General features: G+C 40.1%; 1 protein-coding gene across 1 annotated transcript in view; it reads right to left on the bottom strand.

The window, feature by feature from the left end:
- mrpl39.L (mitochondrial ribosomal protein L39 L homeolog) overlaps window positions 1–23,633 on the bottom strand; it is a 57,517-nt gene that overhangs the window by 9,908 nt on the left and 23,976 nt on the right. Inside the window, exons 3-6 of the mRNA XM_018245967.2 lie at window positions 20,946–21,085; window positions 12,427–12,526; window positions 6,535–6,602; window positions 4,997–5,109 (exon numbers count right to left, since the gene is read on the bottom strand). Of these exons, the coding sequence (XP_018101456.1) occupies window positions 4,997–5,109; window positions 6,535–6,602; window positions 12,427–12,526; window positions 20,946–21,085 (421 nt within the window). The remainder of the gene's footprint in view (window positions 1–4,996; window positions 5,110–6,534; window positions 6,603–12,426; window positions 12,527–20,945; window positions 21,086–23,633) is intronic.

Raw genomic sequence — 23,633 nt, 5'->3', positions numbered from 1 at the left:
CCGAATCCACTATTTTGGCCAAACCCCCGAGTCCTTTGCAAAAGATTCGGACGAATACCGAAATGAATCCAAACCCTAATTTGCATATGCAAATTAGGTGTGGGAAGGGGAAAACATTTTTTACTTCCTTGTTTTCTGACAAAAAGTCACGTGTTTTCCCTGCCAGCCCCCAATTTGCATATGAAAATTAGGATTCGGTTCGGCTGGGCAGAAGGATTCGGCCGAATCCGAATATTGGATTCGGTGCATCCCTACTTTCCTTAAGTCCTCTAGAAAATCATGTAAAAATGAAATAAACCCAACAGGCTGGTTTTGCTTCCAATAATGATTAATTATAAAGGAAAAAAGGAAATAATTTTTAAAAAGTTGGATTATTTGGATAAAATGGAGTCTATAGGTGACAGCCTTCCCATAATTCTGAGTTTTCTGGATAATGGATCCCATACCTAGAATTAGCCGTTTTTTATTTTTTTGTTTGTTTTTTACACAGGTATAGAATCCTTTATCCCGTTAATTATAATTTTTTAAAAATGATTTCCTTTTTCTCTGTAATAATAAAACAGTCGCTTGTACTTGATCCCAACTAAGATATAATTATTCCTTATTGGAGGCAAAATGTTTACATGATTTTTTTTAGCAGACATAAGGTATGGAGACCCAAATTTTGTAAAAGTTTATTATCCTGAAAACCCCAGGTCCTGAGCATTCTGGGTAACATGTCCCATGCCTGTATATAGCATTTGATACAACAGCGCTACCTGCTGTTTATATCTGCCAACTGAATGTTGCTTTAGTTAGAAAATTAGATTTGTGAGACGAGCCTTTCGACATTTCCCTGGTCAGTTCTAAATGATGTTGTGGTGGAGTTGAGGTGATTCACCTTTAAGTTACATTTTAGTATGTTATACAATGGCTAATTCTAAGCAACTTTTCCAGTGGCCTTCATTTTTTTCTTTTTTGAACTATTTGCCTTCTTCTTCTGACTCTTTCCAGCTTTCAAATGGGGGTCACTGACCCCATAAAAAAAAAAAAGCTCTGTAAGGCTACAAATCTATTGAGATTGCTATTTTTTATTACTTATCCTTCTATTTAGGCCTCTCCTATTCATATTCCAGTCTCTTATTCAAATAAATGCATGGTTGCTAGGGGAATTTGGACTCTAGTATCCAGATCACTAAAATGGCAAACTGGAGCACTGCGGAATAAAAAGCGAAATAACTCAAAAATGACAAATTATAAAAAATTAAAACCAATTGCAAATCCTTTCAGAACATTACTCTTTAGATCATACTAAAAGTTAATTTAAAGGTGAAGAACCCCTTTAAATGTGCCTACAAAGGGGTTTGCACTTCCTTATAGTTGTGCTTAGTGCCGATCAATCCTACATGCATAAGTAAAAAAAATTAGAAAGTGCAACATTTAAAAAAAAAAAAAAGTAAAGACTAAATGCAAATTGTCTTACAATACTACTGTCTATGAGATGTTAGATCTTAATTAAAGTACCCCTTTAAACAAATGCTCAGCTGAAAAACTTGCCCATTACCGTACATAATAAAATCCGAAGTTTTCTGGTCTCCGCCCATGCAGCAAGTTAATGTTTCCAAATAGCAAATATACTTGTTGCAGTAATACAACCGTTTCCAATATCCCAAACTCCGGAACCGATTAAGGATTAATTCCGAAGCCTTGCAGAATCCAATCTTATAGATCGTGAGAACATTAGCAGTAATTTGTAGTTTAGGTGCAAATCGGTTGGTTCTATTCATGCATATTTCCATTACGGCTAATCATTCAGAAATGGCTGATAACACAAATTAGAAACCATCTGCAGCTGGGAATATTTGGAGGGGGGTAAGAGGAGCTGAAATGTGTATGTTGGAGCGTGCAGAGGATTGTCATGGTAAATTTGCACCGGCGCTCGGCTAAAGAGCCGCAAGAGTTTCAGTCCGACGGCTTGTGCTGAATTGAGGCAGACAGAAATCAGAGGGGGTTGTGGGGAAAGTCAGAACAGAGATAAATATTTAATATGGAAAGAAATACATTTTGTGTTCGATTCTCTTTGGTTCTTTTGGTACATATTGTGTTAAGCTCCCGGAGTGCTCATGAGAAAATCAACTCCCTTCCTTTTCAATTTTATACAAAAAGTAGTCAGGCCTCTGCACCATGCACAGGGGAGGCCGCAAATCAAATGCAGACAACTAGGGACTAGTGACAATTTGTCTATTCTGCCTCTCTCCCGCTGGAAACTCTTAATTATACCTGGCTATGGGGTCAGTGACTACAGCAACCAGGGCCATCATCAGAAATCGCAGGGCCCCATACGAAGAAATTTCCTGGACCCCCTAGGCTGCGCCCACCACAAGCCCCACCCCACAGGTCCGCCCGCCCCACCCCACAGGTCCAACCCCCATCACACACTAAAAAATTGGTTGCTATGGTTCCCACATGTGGTCAGGGCCCCCCCCATTGAAAAAAACATTTGTGGTCAGGGCCCCTTATTAAAAAATATTGGTGGCCAGGACCCCACATAGGGGGAAAAAAATTGGTGGCCAGGGCCCACAGGTCAGATCTAGCAGGTGGAAGACAGAGGGAAGCAGTTCGGGGAGATTAGTCGCCCCAAAGAAGAGGCGATTAGTCGTCGGGCGACTAAATCTCCCCGAATCTCACAGTGCGACCTTACCCTTATTGTTTGGCAGGGCCGGATTTCAATCTGCAGTACCCCTAGACTGCCCACAACCCCCTACCTCCCCCCACACCGACCTGTTCTCCCCCACACTGACCTGTTCTCCCCCACACCGACCTGTTCTCCCCCACACCGACCTGTTCTCCCCCACACCGACCTGTTCTCCCCCACACCGACCTGTTCTCCCCCCCCCACCACCACTTATACCCCTACTGCCGAGACTGAGCAGGCGATTCAAATTCTCAGCATGCCACCACCAGATTTTTGCCACAAATCCAGGCCTGGTAATTGGATGTCGTCATTTTTGGCAATCAGTGTCAAGATGATGTCTGTAAGTACTTTTAAAGCTTTTTTTTTTTTTGCACAACTGTCCCTTAATCTACATAGTTGCAACTCAGTAAATAGACTGTACAAAATAAAAAATGTTTTCATTATAGTTACTTAGCCAAAATAAAAGACTGGAGTGACTGGATATCTAACATAATAGCCAATACACTACTTCCTGCTTTGCAGCTCTTGGTTTCCACTGATTGGTTACTGTCTGGTAACCACTTGACTTGAGGATTTGGCCACATGGGTCATAACTGTTGCTTTTGAATCTGAGCTGAATGCTGAGGATCAGCATTTATGTACCATGTGGCTCTTCAAGTCATTGACTAACTCAGAGTTAGAGAGCTGAAAAGCAGGAAGTAGTGTTCTGTGTATTATGTTAGACATCCAGTCACTCCAGCCTTTATACATTATATTTTTATCTAACTAACTATATTAGAAACATTTTTTTTATTTTGCACAGCCTATCTATTTACCCAGTTTTTATTTTTACACTGAACTGTTCCTTTAACACTGGCAGAGCCACAGAAACCAGACCTATAATGGAAATAGAACACATGAAATCTATTAGTATAAAAGGATAAGAGTCAGCGAGTCCTCCCCATATCTCATAGGGAGAATCTCAAAAGATCGCATACTAAAAACCAAAATGATTCCATTCAAAATTGAGATAGCAAAGAGCTCCTCCTAGTGGCCAAAAACTAAAATCAAGACCAGTAAGGAATATATATATCTACTGTATACAGAAATATCTGTTATCCAGAATGCTTGGAATCCGGGGTTTTCTGGATAACAGATATTTCCGTAATTTTATACCTTAAGTCTACCAGAAAATTATGTAAACATTAAATAAACCCAATAGGCTGGTTTTGCTTCCAATAAAGATTAATTCTATCTTAGTTGGGATCAAGTACAAACTACTGTTTTATTATTACAGAGAAAAAAGATAAAACAGAGTCTATGGGAGATGCCCTTTTTGTAATTCGGATCTTTCTGGATAAAGGATCCCATACCTGTATAGAGCTACTTATGTATGCAGCACTGTACAGCTGAACCATAACAGAACAAATAGGGATCATAACACTAATAAATACAAAGCACATTAGAGTTACATTAGAGATTAAAAGTGAATAGAGAATAAAAAGGTCCGTTACCCCATAGAGCTTACACTCTAAATCTATAAACATTAGAGACAGAAAGATTAGGTTTGCAAGCCAGTAACAGCATGTGTGTTAATCTTGTTAGAATCAATTTATAGTATCCAGGCTAATACAAGTATGGGACCTTTAATCCAGAATGCTCGAGACCTGGGGTTTTCTGGATAATGGATCTTTCTCTAACATGGATCTTCATACCTTAAATCTGCTCATAAAACATGTAAACATGAAATAAACCCAATAGGCTGGTTTTGCTTCCAATAAGGATTAATTATATCTTAGTTGGGATCAAGTACGAGCTACTGTTTTTTTTATTAAAGATAATTTTTTTTTTCAAATTCTCATTTTTGATTAAAATGGAGTCTATGGAAGACAGCCTTTCCGTAATTTGGAGGTTTCTGGATAAGGGATCCCATACTGTATAAGGGATACGTTATTATTAAAAATATGTATATATAACGAATTCTATTTGATGCAGATTTATGTTAAGGAATATGCCTGCAGGTTGAGTCAGGGGGATCTGCCAGTAGATTGGGATAGAACAAGGTCTGATACTACACTGGGTAAATTTGGGCGTGGGCAGTAACCCATGGCAATCAATTAAATTGCTGCATTCATTGTTCTACTTGCAACTGGCTTTAAAAAGCTAATCAAAAGCCAATTGGTTGCTGCAGGTAAGTGCCCTGAGGCAAATTTGCCCAGCGTTAATAAACGAGCCCCACTAAGAGAGAATATTATTGGCACAGCTGGACAAAGTTGCCTATTGGTGCCTGCGGCCAACTAAAGTGTAAAACATATGATTGTTGCTTAAACAGTTAAATCTTACGCATTATGCTGAAATATTTCCCGGGCCACTTTCTCTTCGACTTCCATCGACTCAAACGGCAGGTCCTTGTGAATAAGGCTGTGGGCTTCCTTAGTTAGGGATCGTAGATTCTCCTTCAGAGAATACAAAGAGAAAAATGGGAAGGACTATATAACATCTTTATTTACCATATACAATGGGGCTCATCTATTGCAACACTTTGGTAATTTGGCAACTAGCAACCAGATTGCAGAAACTGCGAACCGGAGAGCTGCTGAATAAAAAGCGAAATAACTCAAAACCACAAATAATGAAAAATTAAATCCGATTAAATCCGATTGATATTCTGAAACAAATTGCACTCTCTACATTTCATACTAAGGCAGAGCCGGGCCAACCCGGCCAGGCGCCCTAGGCAGCCTGACGGGCCAAGGCGCCGGCTCTGTGCGCACTCGACTGCGCATGCGACAAAGCAGGTACGTGCCTGGCGCACCCTCAGCTTTGCGCCCTAGGCTCGTGCCTACTCTGCCTACCCCTAGTTCCGGCCCTGTACTAAGGGCGGGCAGATTTATCAAAGGTCAAGGTGAATTTTACGAATGAAAGAAATTTAAATTACGAGCTATTTTTTGTGTACTTTTCGATTTGAATTTAAAAAAAATCGAAAATTTAATTATATCATGTACTGTCTCTTTAAAAATTCAACTTCAACCATTCGCCATCTAAAACCTGCCGAATTGCTATTTTAGCCTATGGGGGACCTTCGAGAACCTATTTGGAGTTAATTGGTGAACTTGAAAAATTGAAGTTATGTACTATTCCTTCGATCCGAATTCGGCCGATTACGGACCTATTCGAATAAGAAAAACTTTGACTTCATTTGAATTTCAAAGTTTTTTCAGTCTGAAATTCGACCCTTGATAAATATGCCACTAATAGTTAATTTAAAGGTGTACAACCCCTTTAAGGGATCGTTCACCTTCAAAACACTTTTTTCAATTTTAGTTGTTTTTAGATTGTATCCCAGAAATAAAGACTTTTTTCATTTACTTTCCATTATTTATTTTTTTACTGTTTTTCCAAAAGCTAAGTTTAAAGTTACCTTGTCCCTGTCTCTGGCGTTTGAATCTGACAGCTCAGTAATTCAGTTAAACTGTTACAATTTTGCAACATTTAGTTGATCCATTTCTCAGCAGCATCTCTGGAGTATTAGCAACTATTGTATCAATTCTAACAGCTGCCTGTAATGAAACCCAGGGATTCTGCTCAGCAGGCACAAAGATAAGAAATGTATCAACTAAATGTATCAATTTAGAACAGTTTACAGGGTCGGCGACCCCCCCCCCCCCCCCCCGAGCTGCTTCAGAAGGTGAAAGATGACACTTTACACTTCAATATTAGAAAAACGGTGACACATAGAAAATAGAAAGTCATTGGAAAAAGTCATCATTTCTGGTGATCTATCTGAAAACAACTAGCTGTTTGAAGGTGAACGACCCCTTTTTCAGAGGGAATATCTGGATGATTTCATGTACTGACTCCCACACCGTACAATACTATACCTCTGTTGGGCGCCAGTCATCCAGCTGACTGTCCAGTACTACATCATAGCAGAACGCTCCTGAGATCACTGTATGGAACAAAATAATGAATAGCATTAGCTTTGCAATTTGCCATACAGCAACACTGTGCCAGAGAGAATGCATTATACAGGTATAGTATCCATAAACTTTTTTACCTAAATAATCCAAATTTTTAAAAATGATTTCCTTTTTCTCTGTAATAATAAAACAGTAGCTTGTGCTTGATCCCAACTAAGATATAATTAATCCTTGTTGGAAGCAAAACCAGCCTATTGGGTTTATTTGATGTTTACATGATTTTCTAGTTGATTTAAGGTATGGAGATCCAAATTACAGAAAGATCTGTTATCCAGAAAGCATTCTGAATAACAGGTCCCATACCTGTACCAAAATATCAATATATTTAGTTCAAGAAAATAACATATATATATATATTATCTCCCTTGAAAGATTTGCTCTGCCATTGATGCAGGCAAATGTAGTACAGTGATCATGGCTTGGATATGGCTTGAATAGTACTTGGGCAAGGAGGAGGCTTCACAGACAGGTTAAGTGGCTGCTAATAGAGCAGACCAGGCGTGTGTTAGAAGAATGAAGACTATAAGTGGCCCAATGGCAGGGAATGAACTACTGAACACAGTACACTGCTGTATAATGTCACTGCCATACCAATAAAGGATAACAGTGGGGGGAAAGTTACATGGATTAATCGTAATAGCACAGTGCCACCTGCTGGTCATGTATGGTCCTGCCATTCCAGCTCTATCCTGGAGGGAAAGTGCTCTTACTAAATGGATGCATTTTCTATTTCAAAGACTAATTGAGCAGCCTTTGAAGATTAGTGTACAAAAAGCACTTGCCGGATCAAATACTTTGAAATGTTTGTGTCCTGCCTGTTGCTGAACTACAATTCCCAGCATCTCCTCTGGCATCTGAAGTCCGGCAGCAGCAGGTTCAGACAAATGGCATTTACAACTAAAAGCTCATCTCATGGAAATATGAAGCCCTTTTCGTCTCATATGCACGTTAAACACTTTTGTCAAATACTGTAAGTCATTTTGTCATTTGCTTTCCAGAACACTGCGCTCATCTTCCTAAGTACCGGAGAAAACAACGCCATTAAAGTGAAATACAGTTATTATATAATAAAGCACTCGGGGGACAGCTACAAATCTAGGATGGCGCAAACGTAATTTATGGTGGGAGATTTACTAGATTGTATGGGAGGGTTTACTGCATCACTGACCTACTAAACACACTCAATTAATCTAATTGAATATGAAATTGCTTTATTCTCGGACTGAACTAAGAGAGCCATTCTATGGGGGGAGTGGAGGGAGCACGTTCCTGATTATCTGTGCTTCCCCACCACTGAATGGTTGCTGCCATTTCGTTAATAACGGAGTTAAAGGCAGTTGGAAACGTAGAAAGTGATGTGCTGAAATCAAGTGATTGCATAGAAAATATGAAACACTAATCGAGAAAACTTGTTTTTTTCATACTGCTTGACTGCTGGGATGGCTGTCATAGCCCAATTCTTGATCATAGCAGATTTGCCGAATAACTACCATTATAAGTTTTATATATATATATATTTATGTGCTTGGTTACTGTGTTTTATGCTTTCCATACAATCACTTATAAAATTAGCACATCGCTTTCTACATGTCCGACTCCCTTTAACCTCTGTTACTACGGAAATGGCACCAACCATTCAGTGGGGGGGAAGCACAGATAATGAGGAACATGTTCTCTCCATTCCCCCCTTCCCAAGAATGGCTCTCTTAGTTCAGGCCGAGAATAAAACCGTTTTATATTCGAATAATTGAGTATATTTATATAATACAGAAGGGCCATAAAACATATGGTCGTGGAACTTCTTGTTTTAGTATATTATACAAGTGGGGGTACTTTATGCACTATATATTTATCAGCATGCCCTATGACCTCACCTGATTGACACTATAATGTACAAACAGAATCGGTTAGGGAGCACCAAACATCACTTAGAGAGACAGTGGATGGTGTGCAGGGTCTGATTTGGAAGTCACAGGTAAGAGAACAAAAAGAAAGAACTGACCCATATGGTTGCACCACCCCATCCCACAATCAAAAACTCTGTGAATATAATTTAAACGTAACTTATACAAATAGATCTAAAATGAAAGTCCAGGTAAGGCATTAAAATGAGGGTAGATCACGGAGATGGAAAGAAGGTGGATTGAAGGTGGGTTACTGTACTCGCAAGAATAAGAAGACCCCGCCCAAATGGGTTACTACCAATTTATCCAGTACTCAAACCGACTATCGCAATAGTCTGAGGATATCCCTTGACGGTGCAATTAGTAAACCACCCCTTCACCCACATTGCACCCCTCCCGATTGCACCACAGGGATTTAAACCAGGGATTCAAAGGTCTTTTTGCACCTCCCTGCCTATCCAATTTTAAAAAAGCGCCTGACGCGCATCTCGCCCGAAATGATCGGGCTTTGACACTGTACTGGTTGTACCATGAAGGTTATAGTGTTCCAGGGAGCTAGATACATGAGTGGCTATTGCAGATGACTTGAAAAAGTGTGCCACATGCCTAGACTAAGGGACAATGGTTCTTTCTGCTCTGGACCCCCAGCAACTGCAGGGTCTGCTTCCACAATAGTTACAACACTGGAAGCTGGGTATGTGCTTAGGAGCTAGCCTCCATCTGCATTTTACCATCTGGCTTATAGTGCTACCCCTATAACACAAAGAAAATGCCTGCTTAAATAAGAAAGGGTATCCAGGCCCACCAACACATGTGCCATATGCTCAGAGAAAAATGGGCAAAAATGTTGCAATTGCCTTAATCATGTGATTTTAAGGGTTCGGATTTAATTTGGCCAAAAAAAAAAAAAAAAAAAAAGGCTTGGATTTGTCCATATCCAGAATTTAGTTCATCCTAACCAGACACAAAGAAACTGCTGAGGACAAAGAGCTAGTGCATGAGCAGAAAATGACACCACGCACATTGCACATTACTGTAGGGGCTTTGGTTGGTCTTCACCAGGGTCTGTGGCATGGGACCAGGGTCTGTGACATGGGAACTCCCCCACCACACACTTCAAAGGCTGATCAGTTACTCTTCCTCCCTATGCCAAGTGTCAGCTGGAGTGGTGTAAACATTACCGCACTACGGATCTTGAGAAATTGAAATATTCTCTGGTGTCTGGGAGTCGAGCCCAAAGTCAGGGTTTGTCAAATGTCAGGAGAATGAATCAGTTCAGATGGTGAAGTTTGGTGAAGTTTGGTGGAGGAGGAAGAGTGGTCTGGGGCTGGTTTCCATGGTTTAGGTTAGGTACCTGTTTCCACTGAGGTAACCCTAAAGCTAAACTGTACAATGAGGTTCTGGACATTTTGGTGCTTCCAACTTTGTTGCTACAGTTTGTGAAAGAACCTTTTCCGTTTCAGAACTTTTACAGCCTCATACAAATAGTACAGGATCGCCGAGATGGGAGTAGAAGAATTTGACTGGTCTGCACAGAACCCTGACTTCAATCCAACTGAACACCTGTAGGACTGATCATGTAACAAAAATATAAATAAATAAATAAAAACAACCACAAAATGCGGTCATATAATTTTGTGACTGTTTTTGTTTTTTTTTTGGTTGGGTGATCAGTAGCCCATGCAATGTCTCTCAGAGAGCACAATCACTGGCTGGCATAACATGGGCTACTTACTGTTCGCATGGTTCCAAAGGCCTCCTACACTGAAATCCTACCTGGACATTACAAGGTATGTGGATGCTTAAATACCATTAAAAGAATAGAAATCCCTGTTAATAATAGGTATATTTTTCCTTATAAATGACTGAGAAACCAATGAAGGATTTTACAATGTACAGTGAAAGGCTTTTAATCACTTTTAAATCCCCCTAAATCCTAATTTAAAGCCAATCCAAAAATGATTCGATGGGCGTCATAATGAGTTATTGACCATTTCACTTTTAAAATGTCTCCGTATTCTGAAACCTTGGAATTCAGGTGGAGATGAAAAAGAAATCACAGAGTGAACACAACCTTGAATTACAGAGGGCTGTTGATTTTTACTCTGTGCTCTTGCCCAAGGCAATATTTTTAAGGAGAGGGGAAATAAGACATTGCAGTCATTAGAAAATGTCTAATTTATTAAGCATTTCTGCATAGCACTATCCAGCCTACATTCATTTCCCTTCCAGACTAAAAGCTCAAGGATGCCAGATGAGCCTGGCAATGTGGCAAAACCCCTTTCCAAGTCTGTAAATCTTTCATTAATTAAAAATGCATGGCGTTTCATTTCATAATTCTGCTTTTGCATCAGAGATCTCATCAATTCTTTATTAGATGCTGTTTATTGTTTTCATTACAGGGATACGGAGCAGTTTGCACGACGGGAACCTTGGAGGTTTGGAAGTTTTCTTCTTCTGACTCATCTGTCTATTTTAGATGTCACTGTAACCATAAATGGATAATTAATTGATTCTGTCCATCTAATGTTGACATATTACTTTCTGTTAAATATAAAAGAATTGCTCAGGTCCCATTTGCTGATAATGTGATTTGTCCAAAAATAAATTCACCGCTGTTTCTTTTCGGCCAGAGACAAGAACAGCACAGAACGTGGAATATCTGCAGTATCAGCTTATTGGCCAGTGTATGGGCCCTCTGATGGGCTTCCCCGACCTATATCTGGCCAAAAATTGAGCAGTTTGCCGATCGGGCAGGCTTAAACACATTTACGTGGTCATTGCTCCTGCCGCCTGCATTTCTGGCCTTGTGATCCAATCGTAGGTCCCTAGGGCCCACAATCGGATCAGCCCAATATGGCCCACGATCGGATCAGCCCAATATGGCCCACGATCGGATCAGCCCAATATGGCCCACGATCGGATCAGCCCAATATGGCCCACGATCGGATCAGCCCAATATGGCCCACGATCGGATCAGCCCAATATGGCCCACGATCGGATCAGCCCAATATGGCCCACGATCGGATCAGCCCAATATGGCCCACGATCGGATCAGCCCAATATGGCCCACAACCAGATCAGCCCAATATGGCCCACAACCAGATCAGCCCAATATGGCCCACGACCGGATCAACCCAATATGGCCCACGATCGGATCAGCTTAATATGGCCTACTCAAGGTGGGTATATCGATGCAAGATCCGCTTGTTTGGCAACCTCTCAAAACAAGCGGATCTGCCAATGAATGGCCACGTTTGGTAAACTTTTTTGAAGAAATGTTTATTAAGGTGTTCCCATACATCTTAGCTGCCCCCAGTTTAATGAGAACAGTTAGATATGCAGGCCAAAAAGGAACATGGCTTGCAGAAGTATGGTTGGAATTTGGGTGGATCTGGCTACCGGTGGGTGTAAATGGACTTTGCTGTAGTAGACCTTTAACCTGGGGGTCCCCAACTTTTTTTTTTTTTTACCCCTCAGCAACATGCAGATGTAATGAGTGCTGGAGAGCAACACAAGCATGAAAATTATTCCTGATATTATCAAAAATTTTGAGTGATCAGAATTGTGTCGAAGTCAACTCTGTAGTATGTTGGAAAAAAAGAGCTGAAAGGCCATAAGTCAGCACAGATGACTTTGATCGGGTCGATGTTTCTTCTTACACTATGGGATCATGCTCAACTTCTTGAACTGCTTTTGGCAAAATTTGTTCACAGTGTGCAGATATCAGTCAGGCTGACCAGTGATCAGTCAGTTGGCCGTATCACACCTAAAAGCATTTCTCTATTTTTCATAAACATTTGCGCAGCTGAAGTCATTTGGTCCATTTCAGGATTTGAATTTTAATGTGTTCTGCAGAACTACAAACAGTATAAAGACTATACATTACCTGGTATTTTCGGGGCTCTTATCAGATTCACCATATACTCCTCTTTGAAAGCATTTTCCAAAACACAGCCAAGTATCATGGCACATGAACGCCAGTATGCCTGGAAGAGAAGAAATGGGACAAGCACAAGTGGAAGGGGTATCTGTTTTGTGCTGCAAGCATAACAGTACTTGATACCACATATTATTTATAATCACTGGCCCTAGCAAATAACACAAGGTTATCGCCAAGGCTCTGATGAGAAGATAATGATGAGATACCATCTCCCAATCCGCAAGCATTATAGTAGCATCTACTCATTAATAAAGACTGATAAGGCTCCCTACACAGCAGAAACTTGGTTCATATGTTTTACAGAGCATTTAAAAAATATAAAGTCAACTAACAGGATATATTTCCCATTTAAATCCTACAGTGTGTGTTGGTCTTGAGGCCTGAACTGACCAAGTAATCCAATTGAAGGCTGTTACACGAATTTGTGCATTTAATAAAGCCTACTTTTATCCCAGGGATCAGGTTCATTTGAGAGAGCATGTGGATAGCTCCTGCAGGAGGGATTATCTCCTTGCTAGAATTTTCATTTTGGTTATAGATGGCATTGCCGGCATTGTCAGGGAAAGTTTGCTTACTACTGAAAACAAGGCAATATCGAGGAATCTACAGGGAGCAATAACACGCTGTGTTAAAGGGAACTACAGCTAAAAGTACTGTACAAAGTATACTTCTACAGAAAGAGAAGAAGAAAATTTCCAAGAGAAACAACAGGGTTCCTTATATTTTAAAGTTGTTACATCACACCCAAAAATAGGTTTACCTGACTGCCTCCCCCATAATCAAGTTTCATTTCAATTAATTTCAAATCAAGTGACTAGGAAATACAAGGCCACTCAAAGATTTCCCAGCACTGCTACAGTAGTAGGAAAACATTTGGCTTGGCCTGTCCAGATATAAAGCTGGGGTTCATGTTTTGCATTTGCCCAAAAAATGTGCTGCTGAGAAGTTCTCCAATACTACAGAATGCCTTAATGTCATTGGTCATATAGGAATGCAGGCCGGTGCCCAACACCGTCAAGCAAATGGACAGTATAAACAAGTTTGGTACCCTTGAAAAGCTTTAGCTTCCCCTTTGCTACATTCCTTATTTCATTTGAAACCTTTTATTATTCTTGGGAGTTAGTCAACCAAAGCAATCAGGATGTTTACAGGGACAACACAAATGGAGCAGGTTCCAGTTGGAAAGGCTGGTAAATTAGTTCAGCAAATCATCTGCCAAATTCATTTACTGGCATTCCTGTCCTATAACATTGCTCAGAGGGTGGCAGTGAGAGAGAGATAGAGTGAGAAAGAGACAACATCTGGTACTGTATTTGTTTATTTAGCAATGTGTAGCTAGAGAGTCCAGTGTACAATCAACTGCTAGGATGGGGCCACACAGCCAACATGGTTGCCCACAGTTACCTTACCTGGGCGTACTGCTGCAATCAGTTGCTGTGAGATTGGGAGGATGGCATGCCTCTGATGACTTTGCGGGAAAGAGCTCAAAATGACTGCCCCATCTGCCATTAAGTATTGTGGTGCAATCAAGCACTCTTGTAACCGAAAATCTCTTATCTTTAAAGTATAGACAACTTCCAGGTGCTGCTGAGGTACAATTACCCACATTGCCAGTCAGCCTTCAAACGGTCAGCGGTAACCTGGCAATTGTAGAAACCCAGTGCAGGGCCACAAGTTGACCAAACCCATGTATAAAGGTGGCCATAGACACACCGAAAATATTATTTGAAACAAATTTTGAATGATATTCAGTGCGAGTAAAGGTGGCCATACATGGAGAGATCCGCTCGTTTGGCGATGTCGCCAAACAAGCGCATCTCTCTCCGATATGCCCACCTTGAGGTGGGCAATATTGTGCTGATCCGATCATGGGACTTTCGGGCAGATCTCGATCGGGGAAGCCCGTCGGGGACCCCCATACACGGGCCAATAAGCTGCCGACTCGGTCTGTCGGCAGCTTTTATCGGCCCGTGTATGACCACCTTAAGATCTTTTCCAGGAAAGATCATAATTGTAACGACTATGGTCACCTTAAGTCTAATGCTGGTCATACACCATTAGATTCACACACAAAGAGATCTTAACCATATTTCTCCTCTAACGTATGGAACCAAATGCAATAGTTTGCCCCCCCCCCCAATGGAACTGGAGACCCAAAGGTAGAGCACTGCATTAACTCGCCAATGTCTTGTTTGACTATGGGATGTTCTAACTTGCCAAAATAAATATCAGGCCGCTGGGAGGGCACCAAACATGAGCAAAGAAGCTGCCAACTCAGGCTGGTTGGGTTGGATAAGCAGCTTATATCCCCTCATTTATAGCCTCCTTTAGGTGAACTGAGGATGTTGCAACTTGCCTGATAAATATCAAGCCGTTGGGAGGGCCTCATATACAAGCAAAAATAAGCAGCTGACTCAGTCTAGTTGGCTTGGATTGGCAGCTTTTATCATCCCGTTTTTGGCCTCCTTTAAATGAAGTGTAGTATTTAATCAAGCATCCAAGCATCTTATAAAAGCAAAAGCCTTTATGGCTCAAGCCATAGAGCATCAAAAGTGTCAAAATCACCGTACTTTTCTGAATGGTGTCCATCTGTCACTGCCTGTGTTTGCCACAAGCAGACTATTTCCCATGCTTTGCGGTGTTAAGTTAGAACAGATTAATTCAGGGCATTTCAAAGTCCTACATTTTTCCATACAGCATGTGCATGGTTTAAGAAACCAAAATGGAACCGCTTGGAAGACATAGGAAAGAAGGTTGCAGGACTATACCCTCAGGCTGATGCATTTGGGGAGCAGCCCAGAGTCCAAGACTAGCAATCGCAATTAGATTGGATTTTTTTTTTCCTGCAAAGGCATGAGCTTTAAAATACATATTTATAGATGTTAAAAAACCTCCCTAGCAGCAGCATTTAGCTGGAAATGTCCCTTAATGCAAGCAAATGCACTGAAAGCAGTAATCATATGTATATATCTATTTATATATAAATAAAATAGCAATTATGAAAGATTAGCCTCTACAAGAGTGCAGATACGGCCGCTTACAAAGAAAGTCGACTGCGAGCACTTGAATCGGGTCTTTTAATCTGAACATCGCCGAACTCTTCTGCATGGCTTGGAAGCGCAATGTTTTATTCATTGTGACAATGTGTTACATTAGTGACACTTTGCCGTGTGATACTGCCATCTTCCCCTTTCATAGACATGAATGAGAGATAATGTTATATGCATAAAAATGCCCTGTTTTCATTTCGCTATTTGCCGGAGATCAATTAAAACCTCTGGTTCATCTGCTCTCAGTAGATTTTGATACATCTCCAACAAAACAATTGATTTGGTCTGAAAAGCCCTTTTTTTCCCCCCTTGAGGCGGAATGCTGGGAATGGAGGTAATTCTGCCGAGTGTGAGACTTTTAATTATTTTTCTTTCTTAAAAAAAGAGAAAGCCTTAAACGTCATTGGCTGGAGCGACACACTAAACGCCAATCTAATCCCAAACACTCGAGCTATTAACTTGGGAAATGGGGACCCCTGTAGTTCTTAACTGCTCCATACAAATAAAGGGCTCACACGTTTCCAATCTTATTAAAAAAAATTAAAAATAGTAGAAAAAAAATCAATATCCAATTATGAAGCAGCTGTTTCTTCTTTTCAGTGAACTTTCACATACTGGGGCTTTCAGTGTACCCTCTGCAGGATCACATAGCTGTAATTAAAGGGCAACTAAAGCACAATATAAGGATAGTACCAGCCCAAAGTTGCTTTTTTTTTTTTTTTAAAACATATTTATATTTTTATTTAGATTTAACTAGTGATGGTTGGGTTTTTTTTTCTTATTAAATACATTCATGGCTCACAATACTACATGTTTTCCTTTGCTTTGCTAATTACTTTGCTTATTAATCCTGTTCATAGTAGAGGTATCCACAGAATAAAAAAAGCCTCTTCAACTCACGGCTGTGCATGAGCAAAAAGCCAAACTATCGCAAAAAGCTGTCTATTTCGCTCTACAGGTATGGGATCCATTATATGGAAACCCATTATCCAGAAAGCTCCAAATAACAGAAAGCCCGCCTCCCATAGACTTCATTTTATCCAAGTAATCCAAACTTTTAAAAATGATTTCCTTTTTCTCTGTAATAATAAAATAGTAGCTAGTACTTGATCCCAACCAAAGGATATAGAAGAATGGGTGCAGTTTTCTGCAGATAGGAGCACCGGCCCGGAGTGTCAGGTAAGTAAATACAACCTCTTGGGGTGCCTAACTTTTGGAACCCCCAAGTATAAATTACTTTTGTTCTCCTTTAAATAAAAAGTACTACACACTGGGGGGGGGGGGTTTCTGCTCCTCAGCAGATATACAGGTATGGGATCCGTTATCTAGAAACCCATTATGCAGAAAGCTCTGAAATACAGAAAGGCTGTCTTCCATCGACACCATTTGATCCAATGTTTTTAAAAAGGATTGCATTTTTCTTTGTAATAATAAAACAGTAGCTTGTGCTTGATCCCAACTAAGATATAATTAATTCTTAATGGAAGCAAAACCAGCCTATTGGGTTTATTTAATGTTTACATGATTTTCTAGTAGACTTAGGGTATGAAGATCCAAATTACGAAAAGGTCTGTTATCCGGAAAACCCCAGCTCCCGAGCATTCTGGATAACAGCTCCCATACCTGTACAAGCTAGTCCCCCCCCCCCCCGCTTTTCTTGGTTCCCACCTCGTGAACGGAGAGCTCACAGCCTCTTCCACGGGTGATGGCTCGACATTTTGAAACATTCTGTGAAAAACTAAACTTCTTTTCAGAGTCCTCCCAGCTACTATGCCAACTACTCACATTTAGAAGGACACACACAAAAGCCAAGCGTTATTGAGTATCCTTGATTCACACTGGTGCTCTGTCACTGGCAACCACTGGGTCAATTGAAAGGTATGTGAATCAAGAGACAAAAAGCAGAATACCTGCTAATTAGGGTTTATTGTGCATCCACACGACATGTTTCGGTGCAGCAGGGGCCCTTTTTCAAGTGTGTACAAATCACAGTAAAAAATTGCTTTAAAGGATCACACAGGAAGTCCCACGTCTTAATTAGTGATGCGAAACACCGTTAACCCTTACCACTGTGGATTATCATAGTATGCTTTTAAATAAAATTTCACCATTGACCCATAAAATTGTATAAACATTTATATGAACTCATTAAAAGTCCATAAAAAGTCCATAGGGAATCTTATAATTGTAAAGATGGCATATGCTGTCCTCCAAATCCATCTATTGTGCCAATACTTGTGGATGGATGAAAGTGCGCTCACCTATAGGATAGGAAGGCTTGTTTAATGAGCAGTTCCTTCAAGTAACTATTTATTGTTTTTATCTATATTTATGTGTAGTTTTGACTTCACTATATTATGGGGAACTTCTGGAGGTGAGCGCACTTTCATTCGTTCATCCACAAGTATTGGCACAACAGATTTGGAGGACACCATATGCCATCTTCACAATTATGAGATTCCCTATGGACTTTTTATGGACTTTTAATGAGTTCATATAAATGTTTATACAATTTTATGGGTCAATGGTGAAATGTTATTTAAAAGCATACTATGATACTCCAGTGGTATAATCCACAGTGGATAATCAACTGTGTTTCGCATCACTAATTAAGAGGTGGGACTTCCTGTGTGATCCTTTAAAGCTATTTTTTACTGTGATTTGTACACTTGAAAAAAGGCCCCTGCTGCCCGAAACATGTCATGTGGATGCACAATAAACACTAATTAGCAGGTATTCTGCTTTTTGCCTCTTGATTCACATACCTTTCAATTTCATTGATGCCAACTACTCCACCATTGGACTGAAGGCAGTGTCAGGCTCTGACTGCTGGGATGCCTGAGCCCACAGCTGAGAGTTCAGCATGGAGGGCAGGGTTGGCTGCTAAATCCCAATAACTGCAAAGGTGGAAATGACTGCGAACCTGGAAATCGGAATATGAACCGTACGACTGAAGTGGTTAATCCTTCCAGGAAGCCATGTTATCCGCTTTGCAGCAGACAAAATAAGCAATGCCAACATCTCTGGCCACTTTACAGTCAAAAAAGCAGTGACAAGCAGTGCATGCTGCATTAAACGCTCCAGCCGCTGCTCCCTGTACTCACAGAGAAAGAACAGCCATGGCCTGGGCCCACGGAGATGATTTACACTGCACCGTCCCATTGATCTTTGTGCATTTGTCTGCTCTATTGATCAAGGCAAGGCGTGAAAATGGCATGCAGCAGCTTTGGATGCTCTCCTCTTGGCTCTATTGATGTTTCTCCGGCAGCCTTTATGACCTTCAGCAGAATCACGTTCAGTCTATTTTCCAAAATGCTCTTTTAATACTCTTAACAGGACGCTTCATTTTTCATCGAAGCACCGGGCAACTTCAATTTCAGGCAAGCGATGTAAAGATTTAAAATTGGAATTCTAAAGTAAAGTTGCTCCCTAGATTACCTAATTCTACATTCTAATTTTTTTATGGTCAACACTGTCAAATACGACTAGGAAATTATTCAAACATGATTTGAGTCTTTTTTTTTTTTTTTTTTTTTAAACATCAAATTCTATTTTCAAGATTTAGCATACTCTGGCCCTTTAAGAATTTGACTATTCGTCACCTAAATCCTGCCAAATTGCTGTTTGAGTCAATCGGAGAGGTCCAGGGTTCAATTTGGCGTTTTTTGCAGTCTTCCCGACATCGAATCGAATTCAATAAGTTCTATAAATTTGAAATTCTACCAATTTTATTTCTAAAAAATGAGATTTGTACAACTCGGATGAATTAAATCAACCCATCCGAGTTGTACAAATCAGATTTTTTAAAATAAAATTGAATTTCAAATTTATGGGAGTTTGAGGGAGTTTTTTTAAAAACTCACATGAATTCGAAATCCAATCTTTGATAAATGCACATGCACTTAACTGGAACTGATCAGCTAACCAAGCCTAGACGATCACAGCAGGGCATTATGATGGAACAAGGGGAAAGTTTACCCCCCACCCATACAGAGAATTAAGTTTAATTTCAAACTGCACTTGGCTAGAGGCTGCTAACTTGTTGCTATGGGTTACTGGACCAAGCCAGTTTGCCTCTGATACCTCACAACCGCGCCAAAGATTTGCACCAGTTTTCAGGGATGGTTTATTTTACATATTTAACATAAATATGATGTGCTGGACAGGTAAAAAGAGCATTAGCCTTGGACTTTCTACTATTAGTACTTTAGTAACTGATGTAGCCAGCCAACAGGATTGTTTTCTGGAAATGGATTGTGCATTGCAAAACATCTGCACTGCTGAGAAGTTGCCCAGTGCTATAGAATGCTACAATGCCATTGGTCAGCTAGGTAGGCGGCCTGCACCCATTATTGCCTGTTAACCAATCAAATGTACAGGCATATAGATAGCACACCCAAGCCTACATACAATTGACAGTACTACCATATAAAAGTCTTTATTCAATTATTGGTTCTGACCGTGAGCCTTGAATAAAGGCTTTAAAAAGGATATTCCTGTCAATTGGATATGTGTTTCGTTAAGCAGATGGATGTGGCCATTGTGTGACCTGTCACCCAGACATTAAAAGCTGTATAATAAAAGTCCTTTTCAAATTAAACATGAAATCCAAATTCTTTTTTTATTAAAGCATTCATAGCTGTTGTAAACTCATTTAAAAATCGCAGCTGTCAATTAAATATTGCCTGCCCCTCTTCTATGCCTTAGGCTTAGAGGCGGGGCAAACAATTACTTTCACTTTCCATTCAGCACTTTCTAGATGTCACTGATAACCCCAAAGTTCTCTTTACCATTTAACTGTGTAGCCAGTGCATGGGGATGGACATCAGGTCCCCCATTCTGGTGCACAAACAAGATTCTGAGATGATACAAGGCTTGTCTTAATAACAGTGTCCACAAAATGGCCCCTGCCTGCTTATTATAATTATGAGTTCCAAGACTGATGGAAACAAGATTCAAATAACTTATACCGTGTAATTAAAGTTAATTTTGCTTGACTAACATGATAAAATATGATTTGTTTAGGCAACGGGTCCCCTTTAAGTATGTTGCCTAAAAAGGAGCTGAACATTTTTTGTGTGAGCACACCCAAGCCTAGCACTCTTGCAATCCCCATAGTTACAACTTTGCAACAATGCACTCTGGGTAAGTCAACTGTAGTATGGTGCAATCTCATCGGTTATACAGGGGAAAAAAAGATGGAAACTGAAACAAAGCAATTTCCAAAACCCGAGTGACTGCTGTAAGATGCCATAGACAGTCACTATTTATTGGGCTGCTGTGGGCCTTTGTGTGGGCCACTGTGTGGGCCACTGTGACGGCCTATGTGTGGGCCTCTGTGAACCTGAAATGCCAGAGCCTATTTTGATTCTGAGTCCAGACCTCTTACGAGTCACAAGTCCAAGACTCGCTTACCTTATTTACTTCTTCTGGGTCTTCGTCTTTGAAAGTAAGAAACTGGATATTGCAGGATTTATTCAAAGGCTTATACATATCCCAGACTTCTCCATCGACAAGAGCCAAGACTGATTTCGAACAGTACCACTCGCTCAGATCTATAAAATACAAGAATTGGGATCCTTATTAAAGGGCATGTAGAGGCAAAAAAAAAAAAATCACATTTTAACTTTCTTTAATGAAAAAGAAACCTAAGCCTAATCTACAATATACTTCAATTAAAAAATATATACCGTTTTTATAAGAAACCTGACTGTATGCAGTAAAATTCTCCCTTCATTTACTGCTTTGGATAGGAATTGTCAGACGGTCCCTAACTGCTCTGCAGGGAAACAATCGAAGTTATGAACAGCAGGGGGAGCCCCAGCCTTACTTCCCAGCCATGCAGAACTCAAGCAGCTTTGTTTGTTTCCCTGTAGAGCAGTCAGCGACTGTGTAGAGATTGGTATTGGATTTTATTTTTCCCTTTACTGTTTCCAACTCATGCTGCAGGGACAAAGATCATGGAGCCAGATTTAAACAGATAAACTGGGACTCTATTTGGAGGATTATTTTGCTGCAGCCACTGGTTCTGTAGAGTTGGAGAAAGTTTGTATTAAACAATACAAAAACTATTAAATCCACATTAGATTACATGACAACACAGGACCCAGTGCAGTCTGTATATTCTGATTATTAATCAGTCCTGCTGTATCGGCTTCTGGCAGATATTATTTGACTTGTGCTCTTTTGATAATTTATGACGATCCCTAAGCAGCCCAGACCACACTGAGCATGTGCACAGTCTTGGTCTTGCAAAGATGTTTAACCTAGTTACAAGATGGTGACCCCCTGTGGCCAACTTTGAAAGAATAAATTATTTATTTGTTTGATTAGGCCTCCGGTGCAGTAAGTTCATTTTTATGTTTAATATACAAAATACAGCATTTCTAGACTTATTCTATTTTAGACTTTACTTCCCCCTCAACTGTTATCCCTTAACAAGCCAAAGCCCCGGCACACATGGCAAATGACTGCTCTGGTGATAGATACCCACACAAACTTTCCCCTGGATGTTTTCATTTACTCAGCCTGGGAGTTCTATCCTTTCCATGACATGCTCCTGGTCTATAAATAAGGCATCTGATGTCGTCTCCTTTATTGAGTTCCCCATTGATGACAATTACAGCCAGTCGAACGAGTTGTAAATCAGATTGTTAAAGGGAAAGCGTCATTGGGAAACAAGCGATTCTTAAAAATTGATTTCCTCTGAGGGTGTCATGAATCAGGCAAAAAGTATAGCAGAAAGAGGCAGGGAAAGCTGCACTGATGCCAAAGGCATTTTATTCCTAGCAGCTCCTGGAACTAAAACATTCTACTTCACTGGTATCTGAGCAACAGCGTTGAGAAAGACCAATTTTATGATCATTTTAAATAGGGTCTATCACACCCTTTTGATGCACCCCGGGCACCTCTGAGTGGTCAGACAATAAGTAATTTCTTCATACTGCCTAATCAATAACATCCAATCAGTGATTCCGATTTGTTACTGCATCTGCATTAGTATTATAAAGCTATTTGCTGGCTGATGCTGTAGGTTAAAGTGGTGGTTCACCTTTAAGTTAACTGTTAGTATGTTATAGAATGGCTAATTTTAAGCCACTTTTGTAATGTCCTTCACTATTTATATTTTTATAGTTTTTTTTGCCTTCTTCTGACTTTTTCCAGCTTTCAAATGGGGGTCACTGACCCCATCTTAAAAAAAATGTTCTGTTTGGCAACAAATGTATTGTTATTGCCACTGCCACTTTTTATTTCTTGTCCTTCTATTCAGATCCTCTCCTATTCATATTCCAGTCTCTTACTCAAATCAATGCATGGTTGCTAGGGTAATTCAGACCCTAGCAACCAGATTGGACTGGAGAGCTGCTGAATAAAAAGCTAAATAAATCAAAAACCACAAATAATGATACATGAAAACCAATTGCAAATTGTTTCAGAATATCACTCTCTACATCAAACCAAAAGTTAATTTAAAGGTTAAAAATCCCAACATTTCAGCCAACTGTGTCCTAACTAGGAAAAAACAATGAGCCCGCCAATGACAAACAGTTGCACGGCAGAGGGATGATATCTAAATGGAGGACACCATAAGCAATATTTCAGTTGCAGGCACAGATCATTGTGATATCGACTCATCAACATGTGTAACTGCTTAGCAACAACTATAGAGCTACAGATCCTTGCAATACATAGAAAGCCCACAAGGGGGAGATTGGAAACAAACAAATATAAAATGTATTTACACGGAGAATGCAGGGAAATTACAATCTTGGTTCCATTTATTGTGAAATTCAATCATAGATAATGTGAACCTAATGTTTCAGCCAATTACACATAGACTAGTTAGTAAAAACCTGGAGGAGAAAAAAAACTTGACATGTTTCTCTGTTCAGAACATGAAGTTAATGAGCAGAGAAGAGTCATTCGAGATTGCTCTGGTCAGTTCTCAGCAGAACAGCATCACAAGACTCACCGTTTCTCACTAACTTAACTTTCTACCATCTGCTTCCCAGTCAGTCGAAATAAACAACAGGTGGCACGGTCGTTTCAAAGCCGTTATACCCAGAAAATTATCACCAATTCAGAAGAGTGCTTAGAACAGCA

The sequence above is a fragment of the Xenopus laevis genome, chromosome 2L (genome assembly GCF_017654675.1).
Source record: "Xenopus laevis strain J_2021 chromosome 2L, Xenopus_laevis_v10.1, whole genome shotgun sequence".
NCBI classification, from domain to species: Eukaryota; Metazoa; Chordata; class Amphibia; order Anura; family Pipidae; genus Xenopus; species Xenopus laevis.
This window is presented reverse-complemented; position numbering and strand designations above follow the sequence as displayed.